Source organism: Pavona decussata, unplaced genomic scaffold, assembly GCF_977016875.1.
Source record: "Pavona decussata unplaced genomic scaffold, jaPavDecu1.1 SCAFFOLD_29, whole genome shotgun sequence".
In the NCBI taxonomy this organism is placed as follows: domain Eukaryota; kingdom Metazoa; phylum Cnidaria; class Anthozoa; order Scleractinia; family Agariciidae; genus Pavona; species Pavona decussata.
In genome coordinates, this window is record NW_028145452.1 from 1,565,370 (window position 1) to 1,577,654 (window position 12,285).

At 37.9% G+C, this 12,285-nt stretch overlaps 1 protein-coding gene across 4 annotated transcripts in view; it reads left to right on the forward strand.

Annotated features, from left to right (window-relative positions):
* Nucleotides 1-9,401, forward strand: part of LOC146484868 (uncharacterized) — a 29,567-nt gene extending 20,166 nt beyond the window's left edge. For all 4 annotated transcript variants that reach the window (XM_085104347.1, XM_085104348.1, XM_085104349.1 and 1 more), the window contains one exon: nucleotides 7,850-9,401. In XM_085104347.1, coding sequence (XP_084960473.1) covers nucleotides 7,850-8,257 — 408 coding nt within the window. In that variant the 3' untranslated portion in view covers nucleotides 8,258-9,401. The remainder of the gene's footprint in view (nucleotides 1-7,849) is intronic.
* The last annotated feature ends 2,884 nt before the right edge of the window (nucleotides 9,402-12,285 follow it).

A 12,285-nucleotide genomic window follows, 5' to 3' on the forward strand; every position in this document is an offset into this window, starting at 1 on the left:
TACAGCTGTATGACGTTTGACGAATTCAGCATCTTTTACAAATAAAACCATTTCTTTCTTCGGCTCCATCTAAATTACCCCCAAATTACCTTCACTCTTCTCACTAGCTGCAACAAATTCTAAACAAAACTATTTAAATATTACAGCCCAAACATTTGCCTTACAAAACGCCTTTAGTTTTCATCCATTGATTTCTCTAGTTTGTCGCCATCATTATTTCACCAAAGATAATTAATTTTTTCCCTTCTTCATATTGGCTCATGATCAGTTTGCCTTCGTTGAGTACACAACACTTTATGCTTGTCGATACCACAGACACAATTACATGTATCTTTAAATAAAAAAGCCTAAACTACATGTTAAACAAATTCGATGATTGCATGACAAAATCCTAGTGGCCCACCTTTTATTATAGGTATAAGACAGTTCTGACGTAGTTTTGAGTTTGTGAAATATAAATGTGTAAGAGTAGGGACGTTCAAACGAAAAATGATAAGCACTACGAGTACTACCGTTACGGTATTTCTCTCGGGTGTTGTTTATTGTGCGGAAAGAAGGTGATTTTAACTTTTCAACTGGTGAATGAAGATTGAAGAGAAACACGACATTCAAATGAAAGCTATATCGAGCACGAGTTCTTCCTGCACAATATGGTTTCTACCTTTGAGTCCGTGGATGAAATCCTAAAGTTTTGAGCATTTTAATGACAGCTTTGGGTTAGTTTTTCCTGTGGTGTTGTTTATGATGCTGGACAAGGTGATTTGAACTTTTGAGCCTGTCGATGAAATCCTAAAGTGTGACCATTCAAATGAAAGCTACTGAGCAGTACTTTCCTGTGGTCTGTTTATTATGCTGTACAAGGTGATTCTAACTTTTGAGTCTGTGGATAAAATCCTAAAGTGTGACCATTCAAATGAAAGCTACTGAGCAGCACTTTCCTGTGATGCTGTCTATTATGCTGTACAAGGTAATTCTAACTTTTAAGTCTGTGGATAAAATCCTTAAGTGTGACCATTCAAATGAAAGCTACTGAGCAGTGCTTTCCTGTGATGCTGTTTATTATGCTGTACAAGGTTGTGATGCTGTTTATTATGCTGTGCAAGGTAATTCTAACTTTTAAGTCTGTGGATAAAATCCTTAAGTGTGACCATTCAAATGAAAGCTACTGAGCAGTGCTTTCCTGTGATGCTGTCTATTATGCTGTACAAGGTAATTCTAACTTTTGAGTCTGTGGATAAAATCCTAAAGTGTGACCATTCAAATGAAAGCTACTGAGCAGTGCTTTCCTGTGATGCTGTTTATTATGCTGTACAAGGCGGCGCTAACTTTTAAGTCTGTGGATGAAATTCTAAAAAGTGTGACTATTTAAATGAAAGCTACCGAGCTGTCGCTCGTTGTTCTAATTGTACACTCCTTTCTCCTTTTCGTTCTCCTTTATCCCACTATTTCGAAGGATAGAATTAGGAACATTGACATGGCAGGCGTCTTCTCGCCAGAAACAATCATGCATTTTCATCTATGTTGGCTGAGAGGACTTAAACTTAAAAATTTTCCCTTTTTTCGAGAGAGAAAGTTCCTCTTTTGTTTATAATGCTGTATTTCTAGTTCTGATTTTTAATGCATTTGTTAATTGTAGCAGAATGATCATTTTTTCATACTTTCTTCTTTCCTTATTTATCATACTTTACTTTTGTGGTTTTGTTGTGAATTTTTTTCACGTAGAAATCTTCGGATGTATGTACCCTTTGTACTTTGGCAATTTCACTCTGGCAGCGTAAAGGTTAAAACCAAACCTGAATCTTTGACCGCCAGACCGCTGGAATGCGAGCACACGTAAAATATCGTTATGCCTCTAACGACCAGTATAGTAAAGATCAAGTATGTCCACCACTGTTTTGTGGACAGAAACCATTATTTGAAAGTTTTTTCAATCCTCAAAGAGATAATACAAATTTCAAATCCTCGTAACGTACAAACGTTTAGCTTTTGTCGGTAGTTTAGAGCTAATCAGTGTCGACTTATAGAAAATTAGAACTTAATTAATATACAAGCTTGTCAAATGTTATATAAAAAAAGGCAATCCATCTTGATTAGGTGATTATTGTCAGGCAAATTACGTAAGTAAGCACACGTTCGAACTACCTTAAAACCAAGAATTCTAGCACATTTTTTCCTTCGAAATAAAATTCTGTTAATTTGCCAAAGTCTTACGCTGGTATTCCAGGGAAGGATGAGTTCTTTCTTATTGTCTTTCGGAGATTCATGCAAAAAAAAAAAAGCCTAAGTTTTGAGTCCGTGTGTGCCAGTGCGCTTGAGATCCAAGAATAGAGCAGTACTCTCCAGTGGTAATTTTGTTTTTCAATGTTTTGTAAACTAGAATTTCTTTAATCATTCTGCATTCATTACCGTTTCAAACGCCGAATATTCTGGAGAAGTTAGAAGGGTGATAAACGTGGTTACGAGTTCCTGTTACCACACCCATTGACAAAGGGAGGAAAAATTCCACAGAAAACACGAGGCAATATCAATCACACCTGAAACATGCCGACTCATTTGCAGGGCCATGATCTTTTCAGGTATTTTTAGCTACTGTGCTTAAAATAAATACCAATATACCACATTTTCTGGCGTTTGTAGTGAAAAAGAAGTTGACACTATCAACCTGTTTTTTTTTTTTTTTTTTTTTTTTTTTTTTCAAGTTAAGTTAGATTTGAGAAGGGACGCTCTTCCACTCTCAACAAAACCAAATGGTACACCGACCAACAAACATGGAAGCATAATACAGGAAATTTAAGATGTTCCCCAAATGGCCAACAACAAGTTATTCCAAGAAACTATTCAAAGTAGAAGAAAACATTGTCGAAATATGAAGAGAATTTTTTTAAAATTTTATCGTGCTTTGTATCGCTACAAATGAAACACGATCTACGCCCCAATTAAATTAGCTTAAAAAGAAACAGGAACTTCTGACTTTATCAAAAGTTATCTTACAGTTTGGATTAGTTTCAGCAAAGACTGTTACCGATAATAGCTGTCTCGCCTTCCTTGTCACGGAAATCAGAAGACACGAATGTCTGTTTAACTTGATGTGGATAATAACAAATTCAAATTTTATCCGTACAAGAATGAGGGTAAAAAAAAAAAAAGGAAACGCACCACAGAAACGTACCGCTTGGCAGCTTTCATTCGAATACTCACACTGTTGGCTTTCATCCACACATTTATCAGTTAGAATTACTCCTTTGTCTGAATCATGGTGCCAGTAAAAAGAATAAAAATTGCGAAATATTTCACGGTGTCATGACTAAAATTTTACTACTTGTAGCGTTTGGAATTTACGCATGTTCATTGTAGATTTAAAAGGACATTTGTCTTTACAGGCCTGATCATGAGATAAGTATGTTATTTCTCGATTTCAGCGGGTGTTATATTGCTCTAAGTCGCAGAAATCTCTCTGGGCAAACGTTTTTGCAGGCGACTATTTTTCTCAAACATCTCATTTCCAAAGGCACTGGATCTTGTTAAAAAATAGCAAAACAATAGCAAATTACGTTCTGGAAAATCTCATGAAATAAACTGACTGCACTAAATGAAAGAATCCGGTTAGCCTGTTCCGGGTACCCAGACAGTGGAGAATTGTACAGAGAAAAACACAACGATGGAACAGGTTACAACTCGGTTTAATGGTTTTCATTTCAATGATCTCACTGATTTTGGGGTTCCATCCACGCGCTTAAAAGACAGAAACATCTTTATTAGTACAGCACTGCAGGAATTAAAATATTGCTTGGTACAATTCCTTTCGAATGACAATATATTGGGATTTTTAAGCACAGACTGTACGTAATGACAGTGCGTTGGAATTACCGAGAACAGCATATGATACCTAAGGGCAGCACAGGGATTGACTCTCTAGTATGCTCGGACCGAGCTTTCAGTTTCAAACTCAAAACTTTCGAATGGTAGCAGTGTTAATCGTTTGTCTCATGATTTAGTCGCTTTGCTGTGAATCGCGACGTTTCGACCGCTATACATTTTTGGTCAGCAGGGATGGCGCAGTAGTGAGAGCACTCGCCTCACACCAATGTTTCCCGGATTCGATTAACGGAGTTGACGCCATTTGTGGGTTGAGTTTGTTGTTGGTTCTCGTCCCTGCTCCGAGGGTTTTTCTCCGGGTACTCCGGTTTTCCTCCCTGTACAAAACCCAACATTTCAGATTCCAATTCGACCTGGAAACAGTAGACGAATGTAGATGTGCCACTGAAATTCCCATTTACTAATTTAGTTATACTGCCGGCCTTCTTTATGGTCATACCGCGTCGGGTTTTCATATATCCAAGAGACTCATAATATACATACAGTCTAAACCATGGCCACACTCAGGTTCCATTCACTTACCATACACCTACCGATGTTCCCTTGATTAAGGAAAACGTTTTCAACAATGCCTCAGTTAGATTCCATCTCACAAGAAAGTGATTGTCTGACAACAACAAAAGTTTTAACGAGACAGTAAAAATTAAAATTAAAAACCGAGAAGAACTCAAGACTCAAAATACTGGATACCTAGGACAAAAAGAAACAGCAGTCTGCATTTACATGAGAGCAATTTGGCTATATTATCTTTTACTCCGAATACACTTGTCCCGTTGTTTGTTTTGCCTCGAGAACTATAGCCTAGCTAGAAGATCCGTTATCTTTTTTCAGACTGGGGTAATTATTGCAAACTTCACAACAAAATCACGAGCTAAAACATGAAAAGACAACATACGCAAGCGCTCCTCATATACCGCAGCTAGATTAAAAGGTACAAGAAGAGAAAAGGCAGCATTTTGAATAGTGAAGCCGCTTAGGAGAAATTGAGACGCTCAGTGATTTTTCAGTGTTCTCTGAGGATGAAGAATATGTTGCACCACTTCTAGACATACTAATGTGAATCATACGGTTCTGTTTTTGTTACATTTAAAAAAAAAAGTGATAAGTACTCAGTCTGTTTAAAAACACAGTGTTTACATTTGGTGACAATTCCATAGTAGAATAGTACTAACCTCAAGGCCCAGAAAGGAATTCTAAATTATGAAGATTCGACCACAAGGTTCCGATTAGTTTTTTTGTAGCTACTTTATTATGTATTGCAAAAGGGTATTCTAAAGAAGAATCGACTTGAACTGTGTGAATGAGTACAGAAGGCAATTCCTTACTTTGTGTCTGTAAATATAAAACCAAAATGAAGGCCATGCATTCAAATGAAATGTTTTTGCGGTTAGTTAGTTTCCTGTGGTGTAGTTTATTGTATGACGCTAAGTGGTTGGCCGGAATACTCAATTTGAATTGTGGAGCGATTTTCACTCTAAAGATGGATTAAATCTAAAAGTCGCCAGTACTCAAATGAAAGCTCTTCCGTGTGGTTTTGTCGATTTTGTCACTGGAAGGTGTTTTATCAACTTTGAGACCATAGATGAAATTCTAAAATGTCACCATCCAAATGAAACCTACTCTTTGCTATGTAGTGCAAAGTAGTTTAGACTATAGATAAACACGATCACAAGAACCGCGTTGTTTATTTCGACGGGTTAAATAAAAAAATCAATCTACCCCTTATCTTCCGATGTAGAGGTATTGTATTCTTAAAAGCGTTTGGAACAAAATCAGCCATAAATTACTTGAAATAGGAATAATTTTAAACACCTGTTATCTATCCCGCGTAAAGAACGACATGAAAGCGATAACCACGGCAAAGGAATCATCCATTGCTCAATACCAGACAAAAATAATGTTTCAATAGTGTTGTAATCCCGACTGTGACGTTGGATAATTCCCATATCACCGGGCTCTACAAAGGAGACTGTTTCTGAGGATTATCCACCAAGGAACGAAGACATATTCCAGAGTAAATGCGATTAGGGTATAAGGGATAAAAAAAGATGACAGCTGGGGTCCAAAGATAGACCTTCTCACGGTAGAACCTGATGTCTGGGAACCAACATGGCGGCGCGAAAGACCGGCCGAGTTTCCATAAAAGTTGCGATGTCAAATAGTTTCTGTAATATTTAATTTAAAGAAATTATGAAGTCAATAACGTTAGGACACCAAGGAATGGTGTTGCTGAGTTACGCGAAGACAATTTACAGAGAAATGCGGTGAAACATTTAATTTAAACGCAATCGCATGCTTTTCAGTTCATGTATCGAACATCGGTTATACATATATGAAGTTTAAAGGACGCATGTCACATGTCAACCCGGTAAATGGCTTAGGTCGTCACCAGTTCCCTGTAGCGCTGCGGTTTGAGCATCCGACCGATGTGTGCAAGATCATTCATAGCACTTACAAACAAAAATAAAAGAAGCAGAAGAGGGAACACCAATAGACAAACTAAACTGATTTAAAAAATATAGATTGAATAGAAATGTTAGGGATGGCAAAATAAAAAGTGAAGACGCAATTAAAGTTCATCCAAGTTTTAACATTCTTAAAAACGTAGACGCAACGCCTAATATTTGATACAGTAAAAACCCGCGTGTAAGAACCTACTATTTTAGAGTTTGGCAAAACAGGTTCTTATATTTTGGGGTACTTACTGGCATTTTAGGCTAAGTAGGTTCTTAATTAGGTTCTTAATTTTTACGGAGTAGAAAATACTGTAGTATAATATATGGTTTGTTCTTCATTATAAACTGTTACAGTATTTTATAGAATAAATGCTTATAATCAAGAACAAACCAGTTTCAAAAAAATAAAACCAGCTTGAGATTGAGATTACAGTGGACTATAGACTGACAGGAAATTCAAACTACTTGGAGAAACTGGTAACAAGTCTAAAGAAAGGGGAACCAACTTGTCATCTTGATATTTCAAATATCAGAAAATGCCAGATCTAAACTTGCAACAAGAAATGGCTTTGTGTCTTCTGTACTGGTTTATATAAAAATGAGCTGCAAGATGATACAGGCATGGAACACTTAAACCAAGACCAAGGTTACGTACAAATGATACATTTTTTTAATTGTAGCCGAATTGTTTTATAACAGTTCACATTTAACATACATTGTGCATTTTTAGTTTCACTGTGCAATTTTTTGATCTCTAAAGACAACCTTTTTGGTAAAATATTATAAATAAAATAGTTTAACCCCGCATATAAGAACCTCTTGGAATTTTTTTGGCTAAACAGGTTCTTATATTTTGGGGTATTAAAGTAGCAAATTTCTGCCAGGAGGTTCTTAATTTTCTAGGTTCTTACATGCAGGTTTTTACTGTAGAACAATGAGAAGCTTGAACCCCGAAACGTGAAAATTGTCAACAACAACAGCAAAAATCTTTTGCTTTTGCACCTCGTGCAGTTTCGATTTTGGATTTAATTTTTAATTACTTTTTTTTACTTTCTCACTTTACTGAGACATATTTGTCCTCTGTGATTAGCTATAAGCCAATGACAGAATTGCATTTTATTTAGTCTCTTTTACAAAGCTGAGGTTGCGGTACAAATCGTGCAATTACTCAAGAAAGTTTCTATATTTCTAGAGAGGACTCTTTCCCTTAACAAGCTTCTATCTTTAGCTATCTGTTAGCAAGCGGCTACCTTCGCTCTGACGAAGGGCTAGCGCTCGAAACGTCAGCACTTGAATCTCTTAAGGGCGGCCAAATTACTTCATGAACTCTGTTGATAAAACCAAACATTCGTTTTTCCTCCCCTCCCCCCCTCCCCCAACCGACACAGCACCACAGTTTCCTTAGAAACCAACCCCGTTATCTTTGTCACTTGTATTGCCGGGTTGTCTGGGAGGGGGAGGTGTGACTGAATTGAAAGCAACGGTAGTGACATTCTTTTGGTTATGTTTTGTTTTAGGTTTGGTTCAAAAATCGAAGAGCCAAATGTCGACAGCTGGACAAAGCAGCGGAAAACAAACGAAAACTCGAGAAGAGATCCCCGCCAGGAACGGTTCCTTCACCATCAAAACTCAGCGAACCGAAGAAATCCAGCCCTTCTCCGTACCAGCTGCCCAGCTGCAGTGCAAACATGAATAACATGTGGAACGGTTCCTCCTCGACTCCTCTGACGCACAGTCAAAACTTTTCCACCCCTCCCGTGCTGACAAACAATTCAGGTCCGGTATTTATGCCTCCCCCACACCCTCCCCCTGCGCCCGCACCCCCACCGTACTATAGACAAAACGCGGAATGTTCCTACATGTCATCGCCTTACATGCATATGAACAGACCTGGCGAGCAGACGTATCCTCCGACACATATGTAATGAATGACCTGTTTAAGGACAAGCGATGTATATTTTGCCGAAGCGCTCGATCATGATGACAGAAAAACACCGAGTATCTGGCGAAGATTGCCGAAGACGCTCGAATATCACGAAGCCGACGTCTGAGTCGATTCAGCCAAGCCCTTAGACATAATGTTTCTTCGCTGACAAGCGCAAAGAGTTTTTACTTAGATAAAATATTGTACATACGACAAATTATGTAATAATAAGCATAAGAATCATCGCCTTACTGGGTTCTAGATCAGGGCACGGTTGCTCGATTGGAGGATTAAAGTTAACCCAGGATTAAACGTAAACCCAGGTTATTTTCTTGTTCAAAATCGTTTTAACTGCTCATTGAGGTTCAGACATAAACGCAGCCGAAGCCATAACGTTAGGCCAAGATAATTAGCAGGAATTCACATTTAGTAATCCTGGGGTAACTTCTTCCTACATTGAACAACCCTCACCGTCCAAAACAAAAATTATCGCACGTTTAGAGTTCATTATTTTAGAGTTTTACTGCTAAGAAACTGGAAGTCATTGAATAGAGATATGAAAGCACTCTATCGTAATTGGAAAACATCTCACTTTTGATGAGGACACCAAAACCAAACAATTGACATCTGACCAATCACAATAAGCGCAAAAAAGCAAAAACATGCAACTGGTGCAAAGCGCAGGAAAATATTGAACCGCTACCAAGCGCGGGAAAACATGAAAATTGCGCGAAGTGCACAAATTCAGGCAAATGTTGCCAAGCGCGGGAAAATGTGCCAAGCCTGCGGAAACAAAGTACCACTGGTTTTAATTGTGTTCCTGAAGTTCTTGCTTAAGTCAAAATAAACCAAACCAACCAATAAACAAAAAAAGGAAACCCCTAGCAACAACAACTGCTAAGTGCAGAAAAATGCGTGAAAAGAGTTTTTTCGGTGTTGGTACTGACATGATTGCGTAAAACAACAATAACAAGATGACTGCAGTGCTGTTTCATCTCCCAACTCTTTTTTTATTATTTTAGACACATTTTTGCCCGTTCATTTTAACACATGCATGTGAGGAATTCCTTCATTGCACTTATGACGCTAGTTGCATTTTAATAAATAATTACAGATCATTCCAAATAAAATAATTTATTGCGATATTTCTTTGATATGCGATGTGTCAATGGTTATTAACTAGCTTTAACTGGAACATACACTTACTAAAACAATGATTATCGGTGTTTTAACAAGTAAACGCCATTACAAACAATCAACTGCAAGCGCAATGGGCTCTCCTCTTCTTGTTACAGTTGAACTTAGGCCTGGGGAGGGGAGAGGGGGGTTCTTGTGTAAAAATTATAGGGATGGTCCTAGAACACAAGAATCTTGTTTCGTTGGTGGTGTTCAAATTCATTGTCACCCCCTAAGAGGTACCAAATCAGTTGAATAACAAATAGTTCCTTTTATATTTTCCCGTTGAATACTCTAAAAGAGACCATCATACTCCAATCGTGGACAATTTTGTTTACAACCTCAGCTTTACTAATCGGGGGGGGGGGGGGGTGGGGGGAAAGTATGGAGGTGTTCGTGGGCGAATTCAAATTCCAAGGTTAGGATACTTAACCGAAAACGAGTTTTAAAACTGACCAAAAATAGAAGATTACACTATCTACAGCCGTGTATCGCAAAAGCGTCTCAGACGCCCCGCACGTTCATATTTTTCGCTGAATTCTTTTTTCCGCGTATTAAATTGAAATATATATATCCGCGGTTCTTTTGCGGGAAACATTAATTCACAGAACAAACAAATCGTTAAATTTATTCTTTCATTCAGCCATTCTCGATTTCGCAGCGAGAGCAGTGAATATCGAGATTGTGAGCTTAGAAGCTTATTTGATTTAAAACTAATCTCAAAATCAAATTCCGTAAAGGAAAACTTAAAACTTACCTATCCCTTGGAAAACAAGACAGTAGATCGAATCGATGTAAACCTTGCTTTGATGTCCTTAACCGCCATCTTACGGTAACCAGTTTGTTAGGATTCCGAACTGCTCTTCAGGCCGTTTGTAACTCAATGAATAAGCGTTTCTTCCTGTGTTTCTGTGCAGTGATTAGCAGACTTTCAGGACAGCGAAGGATGTCACTTCAACAATCCCGTAACTACAAACCTTGGCAAAATGAAATGTGTTGAGAGTTTCCAACATTTCCGCGTGCACGTGGAGTTCTGGGGATGCGCATGCCCGTATGTCGTTGGATTGTCACGCTAAAAGCGTCACACAATCTCACTGTGCGACTTGTGACACAAAATTTAAAAAAATATATCATTCTTTCTCTTGAGTACTTTTTAAACGAGTTACATTTCAAAAATCTTATCTAAGCGTGCTTAAGTTATTATTTTATTTAATCTAGGAGAACAATTACTGGTCTTCCCAAAGCCTCGAGTCGAGGGAACAATAATTGGTACTTACTAGCGTTACAAGACCGGCCATTTTGCCCTAAGGTTAACCTTCTCAGCTCCATGTGTTCAGTCAATATTTTTTTTGTCCGCAGCTTGCGACGCTATGAAACCTAAGCATAAAGTGAGAGAATTGTAGTCAGAATTCTAAAGAAAGGGCTCTAGTTATATTTTTTATTACGCCTGTTTTGCGTTCCTGGCCCCAGTTGTTCAAAGGTTGGATAATTTTATCCACTGAATAGTTCGCTATCCGGCAGATAAAATGTGTGCAAGATTTTCTCGATAGTCCTATAGTTTGTGAATAGATTAGAAGCATATCTGGAATAGGATTGTGTGAAAAACTTGACAAAAGTTTGGGTTGGAGTAGAATTGCTCCGCTGGATAGTGACTTATCCACTGGATAAAGTTATCCGCTCTTTGAACAACTGGGGCCAGATAATTAACATTATATTATTTCAGCCTAGGGTATGCACCTTCAGGGGTCGACCTTGACACGATTTTAGACTAAAATTTATAATTTCCATTATTATATTTCAGATCTCACCTGCTTTAAAAATTATCTAACTGCCAAAAAAAAGGAATTCTATTTTGTGTTTCTTACAGATAAAGGATATTTTCTTGATCAATTGGAAGCCCTTTATTTTTTCCCGTGAAATATGGAACTTGTTTTTTTCTCCTGCATGCAGTCTTGACTGTAGGTCAATACCCATGACCCGTGAATTTCCACAATAACTATTCACGAAGGGAAATAAAGGGTTTGCTTCACTATGAACCGCGATTTTGCTTTGCCTCAGTGTTATTCGGCGGAAGCCCTGATACATGTAGGTTTTTCGTAACGAAAATAAGGGGTGGTGGGGAGGGGGAAGACGTGTACCATTGATAACGTCCTACATGGTTGGTCGAGAGGACAAAAGAACGAACAACATAACAATGTTCCTAATCCTAAAAAACAATGCAGCTGCAGGTTATCAGGGTCCAGTGAAAATAGAGCTTTTGAAAGGTGTAGGTCTACGAAAATTAATCATTTTTGCGGTGTCTGAGCCTTCAATCACCTTCAGTCACGACCTCTGGTATAAGGAAATGGCAAAGACACACCTAAAAGCCGTACTAGTTATCATGTAAAAAGCCTTGTTGCATATTTAGTTTTCAAGCAAAGACTAACTGCCTCGCTTGACTTGGTTCAGTCTTTTAAACAAAGTAATTCAGTCTGGCATTGGTTTCTTTTTTGTGTAGGACTTGCTTGTATTTTCAAGAAAAGTAGTATTAAGTTATTTCAATCTTGTTTATGTAGCATTCCTCTCAAGAATTATGTTAATGCAATAATCAAGTAAGTTTCATACATGATAGGTGGTCTCTGTGCAAAATAGGGCTTATTTGGAGAAATTTGGATTTTAAGGCAAAATTAAAATGTAGTTATGGCAGTTTTTTAAAAACCCTTCCTTTCAACGCTAATAATCCTGCCAGCCTTCAGTCAGCCTTCAGTCACGACCTCTGGTATAAGGTAATGGCAAAGACACACCTAAAAGCCCCGGTAATTAAAGTTGCGGAAATTGAAGACGAAAAACAAGACAGACTTTGGATTTAGTTCT